The 17,523-nt window shown below is 39.7% G+C and overlaps 1 protein-coding gene across 1 annotated transcript in view; it reads left to right on the top strand.

Moving 5' to 3' along the window:
* Window positions 1–17,523, top strand: part of LOC122815880 (E3 ubiquitin-protein ligase MIB2-like) — a 782,860-nt gene that overhangs the window by 618,715 nt on the left and 146,622 nt on the right. The window contains exons 15-16 of the mRNA XM_044088707.1: window positions 16,405–16,583; window positions 16,683–16,723. Coding sequence (XP_043944642.1) covers window positions 16,405–16,583; window positions 16,683–16,723 — 220 coding nt within the window. The remainder of the gene's footprint in view (window positions 1–16,404; window positions 16,584–16,682; window positions 16,724–17,523) is intronic.

The raw sequence follows: 17,523 nt of genomic DNA, 5'->3' as shown, positions 1-17,523 counted from the left end.
CCATCCACCCTGACTAGCATACCCCCTTCCTTTCATTTAAAACCAGTTCCTACATCTCTTACCTTTACCCTACTTACCAAACTTAAACCATGTACCCCCTCAGCTGATCTCCTGCCAGCTGAATATCTGCAAATTGCAGCCAAAGTACTATTCTACCATATTTCCATACTTATCAATAGAACCATTACTGAAGGCTCTATCCCATCTTTCTGGAGAATCTCTCACATAATCCCACAAGGGTGGTAACTCAACCAAACTTTCAAACTTTTGCCCCATTGCCCTACTCTCTCCTCTAGCCAAAGTAATGGAAAAATGTATCCACCAACAGCTACTTGATCACCTTCTCCAAAATAACCTACTATCAGACTGTTAGCATGGTTTTAGGCCTTTCCATAGCACTACTACTGCTCTCTTATCCTTCTCTGACTGCATTAACAAACATCGTAACAATAATAAGCTATCTGCTGCACTCTTTATTGACCTTTCTAAAGGCTTTGATATGGTGAACCATCAAATACTTCTAAATATATTAAAAACACTCTCATTCAGCTCACAAGCACTACAATGGTTCAAGTCCTATTTAGAAAATAGATAGCAATTAGTCCTCTGGGAAAATAACCTTTCCACTCATCTTCCTATTAGACTAGGGGTCCCACAAGGCTCTATCCTGGGACCTCTCCTCTTCATGATATTCATTAATGATCTACATTTAAATATTCTTCAAGCCACCTGCATTCAATATGCAGATGATTCGACACTAGTGTGTACTGCCCCCTCAGCTACTGAGCTTCAAACCATTACTCAAACTGTATTTAGCTCAGTGGAGAAATGGTTCCCATAATGATGGCTCCTTCTAAATGCCAAAAAACCCCTAAACTATTGCTTTTTACTCCAATACTAAAGTCCTCTCCTATTCATCTCACTGTCAAGACCAATAATGATACTGTCATTGCACCAGACCCAACTACCAAACTATTAGACATAACAATTGATCAACATCTTAACTTTGACTCGCATATTAACATGACTATCAAAACTGTTAACAGAAAACTTGGCTGTCTCTACAGAATAAAATTTTTCTTACCCCTGAAGCCAGAACCACCATTGCCCATACCCACCTTATCTCTACCCTCTTCTATGCCTCACCCATTTATACCAATCTTTCCAAAAGTAACCTTAATAAACTGGCAACCTCCTATAAACAACATTACCAGATTTGCCACTGGCTCACCATTTAGAACCCACCATTGTCTAAATCTCAAACAGCTTGGATAGCTAGAACTGCAAGACCAGCTACTACTTCATCAACTTAATATCACCCATAAAATACTTTATCAGGCCACCAACACCCCTATTCTCAGTACCCTAATATCTCCCTATAGTAATCTTACTACCCTTCGCTCAGCAAATAAATTACTAGTAACCATCCAGAAATCCTATAATAAATCAGGTGACTCCCTCTTCTCTAATTCAGTAGGGAGAATCTGGAACAGGCTTCCCAGCAATCTACAATTACTTTCATCATTATCACTCTTCAAAAATCAACTAAAATTACTCCTTAAAACACAATGGCTATGCCCATGCACTAACCCAGATTAAAACTAACTGTACAGCATTACTGTTTTCACCCTCCTTCAGCAACCTAAACTGATTACTAAACCTCTCTTTGGCTTTAATTTTTCAAGTCTTCTAGTGTCTGCAAACTACCGTGTAGTACATATAATTGGACAGTTACCCCTACTCTAGGCACCTGTAGTTCTGCTTTGAATGTATCCTGTCTGTTTTACTTGAGTGTATAATTCTAACAAACCTAATAATTAATTTTAACTTATCTTACCTTTCTTTCCTCCTCTTCTACATGACAAATGTCAACCCCTTAACCGGGACATTTGCTCCTAGAACTGTACTGTATTACTAAATTGTGTACCCATGATTCTTTTCATGAAGTTTCTACAATGCTAACCTACAGAAATAATGTATATTAATGTTTCAATTGATGGGTTTTTTGTCTTTTCATTCATTCTTTGTAATATTGTTATATTAGCATAGTTTGGAGATTATCTCCTCGGGCCTGTACTGAAAATGGACATGTATCCAGTTAGACTAGCCTGGTCAACAAATGTAAAGTAAATAAATAAATAAATGTATAACCTAAGGACAGTACAACATGTATAACCTAAGGAAAGCACTAATTATACATGTATAACCTAAGGAAGGTACTAAATATACATGTATAACCTAAGAAAGGTACTAATTATACATGTATAACCTAAGGAAGGCACTAACTATGCATGTATAACTTAAGGACAGCACTAATTATACATGTATAACCTAAGGAACGTACTAATTATACATGTATAACCTAAGGAACGTACTAATTATATGTGTATACCCTAAAGACAGCACTAATTATACATGTATAACCTAAGGAAGGTACTAATTATACATGTATAACCTATGGAAGGTACTCATTATACAGGTATAACCTAAGGGCAGTAGTAATTATAAATGTATAACCTAAGTACAGTACAACATGTATAACCTAAGGAAAGCACTAATTATACATGTATAACTGGAAGGTACTAATTATACATGTATAACCTAAGGAAGGTACTAATTATACATGTATAAGCTAAGGACAGCACTAAATATATATGTATAACCTAAGGAAGGTACTAATTATACATGTATAACCTAAGGAAGGTACTCATTATACAGGTATAACCTAAGGGCAGCACTAATTATATATGTATAACCTAAGGAAGGTACTAATTATACATGTATAACCTAAGGAAGGTACTAATTATACATGTATAACCTAAGGGCAGCACTAATTATATATGTATAACCTAAGGAAGGTACTAATTATACACGTATAACCTAAGGAAGGTACTAATTATACATGTATAACCTAAGGAAGGTACTCATTGTACAGGTATAATCTAAGGGCAGTAGTAATTATAAATGTATAATGTAAGGACAGTACAACATGTATGACCTAATGAGAGCACTAATTAATACATTTATAACCTAAGGAAGGTACTCATTATACATGTATAACATAAGCACAGTACAACATGTATGACCTAATGAGAGCACTAATTAATACATTTATAACCTAAAGAAGGTACTCATTATACATGTATAACGTAAGGACAGTACATGTATAACCTAAGGAGAATACAACATGTATAACCTAATTAGAGCAGTAATTATACATGTATAACCTAAGGACGGTACTAATTATACATGTATAACCTAAGGAAGGTACTAATTATACATGTATAACCTAAGGAACGTACCCTAAAGACAGCACTGATTATACATGTGTAACCTATGGAAGGTACTCATTATACAGGTATAATCTAAGGACAGTTGTAATTATAAATGTATAATGTAAGGACAGTACAACATGTATGATCTAATGAGAGCACTAATTAATACATTTATAACCTAAGGAAGGTACTAATTATACATGTATAACCTAAGGGCAGCACTAATTATATATGTATAACCTAAGGAAGGTACTAATTATACATGTATAACCTAAGGAAGGTACTAATTATACATGTATAACCTAAGGAAGGTACTCATTGTACAGGTATAATCTAAGGACAGTAGTAATTATAAATGTATAATGTAAGAACAGTACAACATGTCTGACCTAATGAGAGCACTAATTAATACATTTATAACCTAAAGAAGGTACTCATTATACATGTATAACATAAGGACAGTACAGCATGTATAACCTAATTAGAGCAGTAATTATACATGTATAACCTAAGGACGGTACTAATTATACATGTATAAGCTAAAGACAGTACTAATTATACATGTATAACCTAAGGACAGTACAACATGTATAACCTAAGGAAAGCACTAATTATACATGTATAACCTAAGGAAGGTACTAATTATACATGTATAACCTAAGGAAGGTACTAATTATACATGTATAACCTAAGGAAGGTACTAATTATACATGTATAACCTAAGGAAGGTACTAATTATACATGTATAACCTAAGGAAGGTACTAATTATACATGTATAACCTAAGGACAGCTCTAATTATACATGTATAACCTAAGGAAGGTACTAATTATACATGTATAACCTAAGGAAGGTACTAATTATACATGTATAACCTAAGGACAGCTCTAATTATACATGTATAACCTAAGGAAGGTACTAATTATACATGTATAACCTAAGGAAGATACTAATTATACATGTATAACCTAAGGAAGGTACTAATTATACATGTATAACCTAAGGAAGGTACTAATTATACATGTATAACCTAAGGAAGGTACTAATTATACATGTATAACCTAAGGAAGGTACTAATTATACAGGTATAACCTAAGGGCAGCACTAATTATATATGTATAACCTAAGGAAGGTACTAATTATACATGTATAACCTAAGGAAGGTACTCATTATACAGGTATAACCTAAGGGCAGTTGTTTGTGTTTTTCGGCTTTTCCAGGTTAGGGCTCGCCACAGCGGAACTCCCGTCCGCTAATGATTGGTAGTGGATTTTTATGTGCCAGGTTACCAGCCCTGACGCACAACCTTCAATGAAGGCACGCCTCATTCACGTATGCCTCCACACAGAAGACGCTCTAGCTGAGAATCGAATGGGACAGTAATTATATGTGTAACCTAAGGAAGGTACTCATTATACAGGTATAACCTAAGGGCAGTAGTAATTATAAATGTATAATGTAAGAACAGTACAACATGTCTGACCTAATGAGAGCACTAATTAATACATTTATAACCTAAAGAAGGTGCTCATTATGCATGTATAACGTAAGGACAGTACATGTATAACCTAAGGAGAATACAACATGTATAACCTAATTAGAGCAGTAATTATACATGTATAACCTAAGGCCGGTACTAATTATACATGTATAACTTAAGGACAGTCCTAATTATAGATGTATAACCTAAGGAAGGTACTAATTATACATGTATAACCTGAGGAACTTACTAATTATATATGACCTAAGGACAGTACATGCATTTATAACCTAAGGATGGTTCTAATTATATATGTATAACCTAAGGAAGGTACTAATTATACCTGTATTACCTAAGGACAGTACAACATGTATAATCTAAGGAGAGCACTAATTATGCATGTATAACCTAAGGAAGGTACTAATTATACTTGTATAACCTAAGGATGCTACTGATTATACATGTATAACCTAAGGAAGGTACTAATTATACTTGTATAACCTAAGGATGCTACTCATTATTATAGCAATAACCCACGCCTGGGTGTGGGTAATGCTGGATTTACCCACGGTTGGCGTGGTTTGGTCCCGAGGGCGAAGCCCGAGGGACCAAACAAAGCCAACCGTGGGTAAATACAGCATTACCCACACCCAGAAGTGGGTTATTGCTATTATACCATGACATTATTTAAGAAAAGAAACTATTACTTTTCTTAAATAATGGCATAGTATAATGCCTGTTTACTGCCCTTCTGCAGATGTCTGGCATCCGTGGCAGTTCTGATGTACTGCACGCCTGCGCAGTACATCAGAGCTGAGGGCAAAAGCAACGGAGAAATCAAGATCTCCGTTGCTTTTCTTTACTGTTTTCGCTATGTTAAATGGGAGATGTCCGTTGCTTATTTTAAAACTGTCTCGCTATGTTAAACCCATTTAACATAGCGAAACAGTAAAAAAAGCAACGGAGATCTTGCTTTCTCCGTTGCTTTTTTTTAAAACCTGTCTCGCTATGTTAAATGGGTTTAGCATAGCGAGACAACTTTAAAATAAGCAACGGAGATCTCCGTTGCTTATTTTAAAGCTGTCTCGCTATGTTAAACCCATTTAACATAGCGAGACAGTAGAGTTATACTAATGGAAAAAAGTCCGGGCGACCGGACCTTTTTCCATTAGTATAACTTGATTTACAATGTGCACGCTGGCCAATCAGCGTGCACGTTTTGGGGGGAGTCATGGTATAAACACGTATAACCTAAGGTAGGTACTAATTATACATGTATAAGCAAAACATGGTATTAATTATACATGTGTAACCTAAGGACAGTAAAACATGTATAACCTTGGAAAACATTAATTATACATGTATAACCTAAGGAAGGTACTCATTATACAGCATTTATTTATAACCCAAGGACATTACTAATTATTGATGTTTACCCTAAGGAAGGTACTGATTATATGTGTATATCCTAAGGACAGTAGTAATTCTACATAACCCAAGGATAGTATATGCATTTATATCCCAAGAAAGGTACTAATTATACATGTATAACCTAAGGAAAGCACTAATTCTATATGTATAACCTAAGGAAGGTACTAATGCTACATGTATAACCTAAGGAAGGTACTGATTATATATGTATAACCTAAGGACAGCACTAATTATAGATGCATAATCTAAGGACGGTAGTAATGCTACATGTATAACCTAAGGAAGGTACTAATGCTACATGTATAACCTAAGGAAGGTGCTAATTATACATGTATAACCTAAATACAGTACTAATTATACAAGTCTAACCTAAGGACACCCCTAATTATAGATGTATAACCTAAGGATGGTACTAATTATACATATATAACCTAAAGACAGTATTAATTATGCATGTATAACCTAAGGATAGTACAACAAGGACAACACAGCTGTCATGGCATAGTGGTTAACTATTGTGACTATAGTGTACAGGGTCCTGGGTTCAAGACCTGCAAGGGCTGTTTATGCCCTGCTAGACAGGGGTCCAGGGAAGTATGTATTGTGGGAAGAAATAGCCAGGGAATTGTTATGGCTAGACTTGTACAGGCCCTTGGACTGATAGCCTAGTACCAACCTATGAATATGTTTAACCTAAGGAAAGCACAATTATGCATGTATAACCTAAGGAGGTTACTAATTATACATGTATAGCTAAAGATGTTATTAATTATAGATATGTAACGTTGTACACTCCTGAAAGCAAGGTCTCATGACCATGAAATATCTGAAAGTGTGAATATGATGTTAAGACGTGAGGGCTGCCCAACTATAGCAAATGCTAAACACTTGTATAGATTGTGTGCTGCCATGTGAATGGGGCAGAGCTCACCATGATTTGCAACTGTTCTTCATGCATGGTGTCTGAGTAATGTGTCTGGGGTGGCCAAAGTTATATGACAGTCAGCATAAAAAAGGATGGAAGAGGGGGCATATAGAGCAGCAAGACATGTGGTTAGAGGAAACAATGGAAAACACACAAGGGGGCACATGAATTTCAAGGTGAGGAAAAAATATGATAAATTCCACTTTTTGAGGATATAGAGCTCCCTTCTTTTTCCACTAGATGTGGACTTGCATGTTTTCGCCTTCTTATGACCGTATCAGCACAGCATAATTGGATTGTTTGGCTGTACTTTACAAACACAGGGTCTTTACACCCAGGTCTTTCCCATAACTATTGAGGTACCTGCAAAATAATCCAACTAACATCCATACCAAAAAGTAAAAAGGACATCCAGAGCTAGTGGGGTTTTGCTTCATTGGCCTGAATGCATCCACAAAGGCTTAACTCATTCCCTTCAGTAGAGCTCTTTTGAGCTGGAACCTTTAACTCCCAATGGGAGTGGCTTCAGCATTTAAAAAGTGAAGTTATCACCTTATATTTTTAACAAATACCCATTGACAGAGGTGATAAATCAATACAATTGTGTTTGCCATCATGTATGCTTCAAGATAAAATTTTCTGATACCTTGTATGTAACATGGTTTTGGAATTATTAATGCAAATATGAACAGGCAATATTTGATGCCTAGAGGCGCAGTAGGAGGTAACTGCAGAAACGCCTGGAGACGTCACTCGGCTGTAATGAGTTAATAAGTCATGGGCATTCTGAAGCCATATAGCTGAAACACTTGATGCCCATAATGGGTCATTTGCATATATCCCATGGGCCTTTATTACAGGGAGGCTCAAGATATCACAGAGTGAAAACAAGATTTGCTTGTCCAGAGTTGGACTAATTTAACAACGAATAAAGGATACTGTGCAGGGAGTAATGCCGGAAAGCAAAAGTACTGTTCACACTCTTAGTTTTTACCTAAGAAATAGTAACCGGAAGCAATCAGTTTCCCAGCAGAAACACAAATCCTTTGATGGAGATGTTCTTGAATGAAGTTAATTAAATAAAAATGTCAAAGCAGTGAAGCCAGCTGCATGTGCATCCTTGGGTATTGAAGGACCTTGAAAAAAACAATAGTGACCCTTTGAAAGAAGTAATAAAGCACAGTGTGATGTGTGGAAATACTAATTTGTGAGGAGCTGCAGTAATGCAGCTGCACAAAGGCTGGTAAGGAAGCAGAATGGTTAGAAATCATATCCGTTGTGATGCTGATAGTAACTAAAATCAGCCTTACTTACAATGGCAATTTTAAAAGAATGTAGGCCAGAAATCCAAAAATTACTTGCTGCATGGCATGATGTTACTGATAGTGTAACCCAAATGGTGCAACTCTCATTAGCATAATAGGTATTTGGGGGTACCACGGGTGTGATTACACCTACATTTTATCTAAGAATTTGATGTTCAACTAGATAGGCTAGTGAATAAACAAGGCAACTTGTTTTAGACCAGAAATTAATTGAAGCCAGTATTGGCAGGACTGGAGGAAACTGAATGTCAGTGTAACCTAGATTTCAGAAACTTTTAGGCTGTGATTAATCTTTAATATATTCGTTTTAAACCCAGATGCTGTCATTAAGGGGGAAGTGCATGTCTGCATACGACACAAAGCCTTGCTGTTAGAGCTGGGTGCAACAAAAGAAGTTCAGATGTATTTTTTTCTTGTAGAGACTGGCAAAGTCATGGGAGATCTGGTTGTTAAATTCAGCAGCAGCAGAAATATTTACAGATAGATGAATATTCTCTGATATGTGAGCAGATTTCACTAGCTACATATGGAGAGGAAAGACAAAATGAAAAAAAAATACATTAAAGGCAACAGCATATTTTATTACCCTGGAGGAACCTAACTTTGAAACACAAGCAAGAAGCACATATACTTCAATGTGTGCACAAAGATAACATGAAACTACAAATAATACACACAAAGTATATTTACTGCAATGTATGTACACAAAGTATCTGGGTTTAATACACACAAAGTATATTTACTGCAATGTATGTACACAGAACATGAAACAATGATTAACACGTGGCAGAGTACACATGCTGGAATAGGTGCATACAGAGAACACAAAACAGTGATTAATAGACATAGAAAAAACACATGCTGGGACAGATACACACAAAGAACATGAAACCAAAATTAGCGCACAGAATGAAGTACACATAATGGAATTGGTGTGTTCAGAGGCCATAAAATAATGATTAACATACTTGGCAAAGTACATATGTACCCAGAATGGGTGACTATGAAAAAATGGTTAACCCATGGTGAAGGACTCAGTGAGTACACACACAGAACATGAAATGGTGATTAGCACATGTAGTGAAGTACACATTCTACAACGGGGCACACTGATAACAATGAAACACTAACAAATAGCAGAACTACACATACTGGAATAGGTGAACAGAAAACATGAAACAATGAATGTGAAGTTGTTAAATCTCGCCGTTTATTCTCACTGATGGGTTCGGCCGATAGCAAAGCTCAAGGTTTGCCAGTAGCTCGAGACCAAGTCCCTTATCCCACAATGCACTGCTGGAATTACCTCAGATCTAGTTTGCCGCGGCAAGAGAGATCTCGGTGATCCAGCTAGCTCGGACCATTTGTGGGAAAAATAACAGCAAGTTTATAAAAAAAAAACTTTACTTTTTGTTACTAAAATAGTTGTGTGTTAATATCAGGTTGTTTATTAATATAATCTATAGTTTATGTAGTTTTAAACAGTTTAAATAGTTAGTGCCCTGTTGGCTTTTTTGTTTGTGTGGGCCTTTAGCCCTATTTACTCTTATTAGTCTTTCTAATAGTCAGGGTTCTTCTCTGTGGGCCTCTCAGCCCTATATTTGTAATCTGTAATTATATTGTTATAGTTAGTGCCCGGTTTGGGCTTAGTAGTTTTGTGGATCTTTACAAGTGAGTAAGGACTTTTCTGTCTTACTCTTTTTTTCAGTTTACTGTTTGTTACTATGTCGGATGAAAAGGAGAAATCCCATCCTAAATCGGGATTCAAAAAATGCCCAGATTGTGGACAGAAAATGTCCGACACTGATGGACACATTCAATATGTCTACTGTCTGGGGGCTAAACACCTCCAAGACACTTGCAGCATTTGCCATTCCTTTTCTTCAAGAGTCCTCTTGGAGAGAAGGTGGAAGCTAATAGACAGGGGATTGCTACAGTAATCCTTTTCTGAGGTTTTGAGTAGCCATGAGGGTGCTAGCTTGTCCTCGACATTCTCAAAATCCAGATCTTCAGACAAAGTGACAAAAAAGGCAAAAATTTCAGGAGGAGGGTCATCGGTTCCACAGACCTCGGAACCAAGTGTACCTTTGATTCGGAGCCAGCTCTCAGTTTTGGAGCAGGCCTCTGAAGTTCCTTCTTCACCTTCGGTGCATTTAGCTAAGTCCTCATTCAGCCTTTCAGATTTGGACATGGATCGGCTAGTGCAGAAGCTTTTACAGGCACCAGGACTTGCCAAATTGTTGTCGGCCCCGACCAGCTCGTCGGTGCTGAAGACCATGGAACCGGATTTGTCTACTCCTCCTCCGAGCCATACTGGACTCTCAGAGCCGAAGGAAACTGAACAGATGGTTGTTGAACCTTTGGAGCTGATACCCGCACCGGTGTTATCGGCTCCATCTACTCAGATGTCATCGGTGCCGATCGAGAACTCTAGGAGCCGACGCTCTCCCATCGGGTCCAGGGAGGATAGTAAAACTGATTTCTCGGTGCCGACTCTTCCTCTCGGGCTTCGGCTTAGATGAACTCGGCTCCTACCATGGGATCGGAGCCCAGGGTTTCGGTGCAGGAGGATCAGACGGTACTCTCGGGTCTGTCCACTCCTTCTCGTCGGAGCCATGGTGCCTTCGATGCTATGAGGAGAGTTTTGTCTCCAAAGACATCAGCATCGGTTCAGCCTTCCCTCTCCCCTCAAGCTCCTGTGTCTGCTTATTCATCTACCGGTCCCTCTAAGCATAGAGACCCCGAGCCTCAAGTACCCCCACAGGGCATGCCCTACTTTTCTTAGACCTCCCCAGATCCCCCCACTGAGGAGGTGCCCAGGAAGAGACTGTGCAAGAGGAGACACTTAGACTGCCCACAGGAGTCTTTGACATCTGACATGGACTTAGATTGGTCAGAAGGGTCCCCTCGATCCCCCTCTGAGGATATCTCCTTTGCAAAGATACTAGAGATCCTTAGTCAGAGGGGCGATTGGCAGTCCAAGACCCCTACTGAGGATGAGTCCGTGCTTTTGAAGGCTTTTGGGTCTCAACCTTCTACTTCTTGGGTGTCTCTGCCTTATGACGAGCTCATGGAACTGATTTCTCATAAGGCGTGGAGTCACCGGAGGCCATGGAACCTGTTCCTCGTAAGCCCAATAAATTCATGTCTGCCCCAGTGGACAAGCCATTTTTGACAAAGGAAGTGCCTGTTGATGCCATGGTGGTAGCTGCAGCCACCAAAAAGGAAGTATCTGAGACATCCACCTCTATCCATCCCCCTAACAGAGATTCTAGGGTCATGGATAGATATGGGAAGCACATATTTAGTTCAGCGACTTTTTCTCTGAGATCACTGAACTACTTAACCCACTTTACGAGACTACAGAGAGATCTCCTGAAAGAGCTAGGAGATGCCCTCCAGGGTACGGTAGCTGCAGGAGTGGCCAACAAAGTCAACGCCCAGCTCGCTACTCTAAACTCAGTGGTAAACTCGTCCATGCATCTCATAACATATGCAGCTGATGGTTCGAGTAGAGCAGCTAGTTCTGGCATTGCTCTTTGAAGGCAAGCCTGGATGCATCTCTGTTCCTTTGTGGAACCCTTTAAGTCTTCCTTTATTAATACCCCATTCGATGTCTCATCACTGTTTGGGCCCAAAGTAAAGGAAACTTTAACCAGGTGTGAGCAGGAAGGCAAGACCTTATCTGCTGTTGGAGTCCATTTTTTGACCCCTACTTGGCCCTACCCCAAGAGCCCTAGGGGAGGGAAAATGTGGTTCTGAAAAGCACAGGGAGCCTTTCAGGACACATGTGGAGAAACCCCCTCTAGAGGCAGAGGAGAGGGGGTGATAATGAAAGACGCCACCCCCCACGGCAGAGGGGGTCCACAGCAACAGGGTGACAGGGGTCAGTTCTCTGGTCAACCCTACCAACACCCCTGAAAGAGCGCCCAACTGTTCGGCTCTGGAGGCAGTCGGGGGTCGCTTGTCTTTGTACCCAGAAGCCTGGCTAAACATAACATCAGATACTTGGGTATAAAGCATCATTTCCAGAGGATATTTCATACCGTTCTCTTCCCCTCCCATTCCTGTAAAGAGAATCCCAGATGTTCCACCCAATCTCAGAGAACAAGCAATCGTAGAGGTCCACAGATTGCTAGAAAAAAGAGTCATCCAGCCAGTCCCAGTAGACCAAGTTGGATTCGGAACTTACTCAAGATTCTTTTTGGTACCAAAGAAAACAGGGGACTGGAGACCTATCTTGGACCTCAGCAGACTCAACCAGTTCGTAAAGAAAGAGAAGTTCTGAATGGTCACGCTTCAGCCCATTCTTCCCTTCCTAGGGAAAGGCGATTGGATGTGCTCCATAGATCTCAAGGACGTGTACTATCACATACCAGTTTCCAGCCCTGCCCTTTGGTCTCACTACAGCCCCCAGAGTGTTCACCAAATGCATGGCAGTGGTCATGGCTCACCTGAGACGTCTAGGATTCCAGGTGTTTCCATACCTAGATGATTGGCTCCTCACCGCTGCCACCAGGCATCAATTGACTCAGGCAACACAATACACTCTGACACTCTGCCATCAATTAGGCATTGCAATCAACTTCGAAAAGTCTGCCTTATCGCCATCGCAGCATACTGTTTTTATAGGAGCTGAGTTAGATACCTCAACTACCACTCTACGTCTCCCTGCTGAAAGAGTCTCTCTTCTCCGCCAAAATGTCAGCTCACTGGTGTCAAAGAACAAAGCTACAGCAGCAGAGGTATTGAAGGTGCTAGGTTTGATGGCAGCAGCAATCCTGGCTATACCACTCACAAGGATGCATATGCGGATTCTTCAATGGCTCCTCTTTGGTCTTATCAGAAACTATCGATGCACCACATGATTCTCGTCATGGATTCTTGCAGGAGAGACCTTCGGTGGTGGTTGACATCTCTTCATGTCACAATCAGAAGACCCTTTGTTCTTCCCCCCTCCAGTAGCCACTGTGACCATGGATGCTTCCCTGATAGGGTGGGGGTGGGGGCGGGGGCATTTTCAGGGAAAGACTGCCCAAGGCACATGGACAGATCAAGAATCACATCTGCACATCAGTGTTCTAGAGTTGATAGCAGTGCTTCTGGCATTGCAGTACTTTCAGGACTCTCTCCCTCTAGGAACTATTGCAATTCAGACGGACAACATGTCAGTAGTCTGGTACTTGAACAAGCAAGGCAGAGCCAAGTCTTACCCCCTTTGTCGAGACGCCCTCAGGGTCTGGCAATGGGCTGTGTCATCCCAGCATTTTCTGTTAGCAACGCACATCCTGGGGAAATCCAACGTGATAGCGGACAAGCTAAGCAGGGCGATATTGCTCCCTAACGAGTGGTCTCTCAAACAACAGGCTGCGGAGTTGATTTTCCACAAATGGGGCCAGCCTTGCTGTGACCTTTTTGCCAGCCACATCAATTCAAAATGCAGAAACTACTTTGCCCTAATACCACCTCCCGGTCATCCCCCGAGAGATGCACTTTTACATGATTGGCCCCCGGGTCTTTTATATGCATTTCCATCCCTTCACATTAATACCCAGATTTTTACAGAAAGCAAAATCGCTGGGAAGGACTGTTATACTCATAGCCCCCTACTGACCTTGACAGATTTGGTTTCCATTTCTCCACCATCATCTGTTAGAAGATCCATGGATCCTGGACCCAGTTCCGGACCTTCTGACGCACCTGTCAGGGGACCTTCATCCTTCACTGCAGTCCCTGAAACTGACTGCTTGGCTAATCCACTTCCCCTAATTGCCAGGCTTCATTCAATTTCAGAAGATACAAGACAAATTCTCTTGTCTTCTCACAAGCCATCTACCAGGAGATTATATGGCAGTAAATGGAAAAGGTTCTCAATCTGGGCCAACACGCAGAACATTGACCCTTTCTGAGCTCCGCTATCTTCTATTTTAGAATTCTTGACAAAGATTTTTAAGGAAGGGGCAGCAGCTGCTACAGTTTGAGTTCAGTTAGCTGCCATCTCAAATTTTCACCTTGGGTTTGGTGGCTCATATGTTATGGGCCATAAATTATCTAAGACTTTTTTTAAAGGCGTTCTTCATATGATACCTCCGATAAAAATTCCATATTCTCCCTGGAATTTAAACGTTATGCTGTCTCAAATTATTCTTCCTCCTTTTGAACCAGCATCTTCTTGTGATCTCAAATTTTTATCCTGGAAAACTATATTTCTTGTGGCCATTACTTCTGCCCGCAGAGTGTCAGAACTTCAAGCATTATCTATCAGACCACCCTACATGATTTTCCATGCTGATAGAGTATCTCTCAGAACAAACCCGTCATTTTTACCTAAAGTCTGTTTTGAGTCAAATATCAATCAGGTCATTGAGCTGCCAGTCTTTTTTCCCAACCACTCTAGCAAATTGGAATACATGCTGCACAAACTTGATGTCCATAGACAGCTCAGATTTTATCTTGACAGAACTAAGGATATTAGAAAATCAGACCGACTTTTTGTATCCTTCTCAGAAGTAAGAAAAGGCAATCCAGTGGCTAAAACCACCTTAGCTAAATGGTTATCCGATTGTATATCCTTTGTTTATGAAAATGCAAGCATGCCATTGACACACAAACCTAAGGCTCATTCTACCCGAACCATCTCTGTGTCTTCTGCTTTTCAAGCTAAATTGCCCCTTGACAATATTTGCTCTGCAGCCACTTGGTCTAAGCCTCATACCTTTATCACGCATTACAAAGTAGATACGGCTTCAAGGGACAGGTTTTCCTTTGGTTCTATGGTACTGAAGAACATACTCCCACGAGCCGCCCAGGGTTGAGGGTGCTAGGGATACTACCCATCAGTGAGAATAAACGGCGAGATTTAACAACTTCACATAAAGAAGTTATGTACTTACCATAATGTTCCATGCGAGTTGTTTATCTTGCCTTTATTCTCACGTCCCTCCCTCCTTCCCCCTCCTGGCTGACTTGACTTAGAGGCTAGTACCATCCTGGTTATTCAATATTTCTTCTTCCCCTTTGGGATGTGTTCTTGGTAGAAATACATAAAAGGGTATGTATATGTTTGTGTATATATATATATATATATATATATATATATATATATATATATATATATATATAAACGTATATACTGTTACTCACAGCAAACAAGATCTGAGGTAATTCCTGCAGTGCATTGTGGGATAAGCTTGGTCTCGAGCTACTGGCAAACCTTGAGTTTTGCTATCGGCCGTGTCTGAGCCGAGGATCCTTAACCCATGGTGAAGCACACATTCTACAATGAGTACACACAAACAACATGAAACAGCGATTAGCAGATGTGGTGAAGGACACATGCTACAATGGGTGCACATGGAGAACATGAAACAATGGTTAACCCATGGTGAAGGACACGTGCTACAATGAGTACACAATGAGAACATGAAACAGTGATTAGCACATGTGGTGAATGAGACATGCTACAATGGTTGCACACGGAGAACATGAAACAATGGTTAACACACAGGCTGAAGTATACATGCTGGAATGGATGCACACAAAGAACAAGAAAAAATAAATACCACACAGGCTGAAGTATGCATTAAGAAATGGGTACACACAGTGAACGTGAAACCGTGATTAACACTCAGGTTGGACAGGTGGGAGTATCTCTGTTAACTGTTGGTATCACTGATGTTCTAAGCTGTTAAGAGTAGAAACACTTTTGTCAAACCAAGGGGCTAGACTGTACTGCACATCTTACACTTGAACCCCACTCTGCAGTGGCAAGTAAGGAGCATAGAAGGGCTAACTCCTGAGCAACTTGGATCTGCAACATCATCAAAAGTAAGTTTGCCAGAGACTAGTGTATTAAATAAATTGTCATATTACTTTTGCTGTGAGGTTAACACATAAGGCTTTCTGAAAAAAAAATGATAGTGCTTCCATGAAATGATTAATAATGAGTACTACTGTCATTTTTCACAGCTCAGTGACACAGGTCTCCTAGAAGATAAGACACTGTATGTGGGGGAAGCCCTGGCATACTTTCTGGTGAAAGAAGGTGCAGATCTACATTCTTTGAATGAAAGAAATCGAAGTCCTCTGGACTATGTAAGAACAGATGCTATATTAAACACTATTAGGTTATTTGCCAAAGAATACAGGTAACAAAGGAATACTTTACATCTGTTCACTATAGATATTGCAGAGATGAAAATATTGAAGATTTCAATTATTTGTTTCTTATCGTTTTTGTTCATTAGTGATTACACAGATGAAGATTTGCTTTCAAACTCAGTAAAAGGTATTCTATCATATTTGCATTTGCTGTTTTATGATATATGCACTGTTTACATTTTAACTGTAAACATGAATGAAACCTTATGAATTAATACATTACAGTATTTCAGCTTTAGACTAAATAAAGTGTCAGTATGAAAAATCAAATACATTAGTGGTGTACTGGTAGATGTACTTCATGCATTTATTATAAGTAAAACCTATTAGCTTCCAGTAACTTTGCTTTGGTTTTAAATCTTTTCTGCTCATACGGATACATAAAGAAAATTGGCTTTGCTCTGCCACAGTATGTTTTTTAAATAGTAGTTGACTGTTAAGCAAACCACCATTCCATTGAGTTTTCTGCAATTATTTGGCAAGCTACATAATTAAAATCTTTACCAATCAGGCTAATTGCTCAGGGTGGTTTGGTCAAGTAGCATGATGGTGAGTAAATGTGATTCAGAGATATGTATGGCCACAAAGAGAAAGACCTCGTTATTGGCTTATTACCATGTCTCTGAATTGAACACTATTGCCGTTACACCCGACTGCACTAGTGTTCTTCCTAATGACCTATACATCACACTAGCAAATGCACCCCCTACATGTGCGCACACACACACACACACACACACACACATGCACGTGCACATACACATATATACATATTCATACAACCTCTTTCATGTTCCTAAAGGCAGGCACACATATGTTCACACATGCACACACACACACACATACACACACACACACACACACACACACACACACACACACACACACACACACACACACACACACACACACACACACACTCTTAAT

Source organism: Protopterus annectens, chromosome 11.part0, assembly GCF_019279795.1.
Source record: "Protopterus annectens isolate FY-2018-M chromosome 11.part0, PAN1.0, whole genome shotgun sequence".
NCBI lineage: Eukaryota > Metazoa > Chordata > Ceratodontiformes > Protopteridae > Protopterus > Protopterus annectens.
The sequence above is the reverse complement of the archived record's forward strand: the minus strand, read 5'-3'. Positions and strand labels throughout refer to the sequence as shown.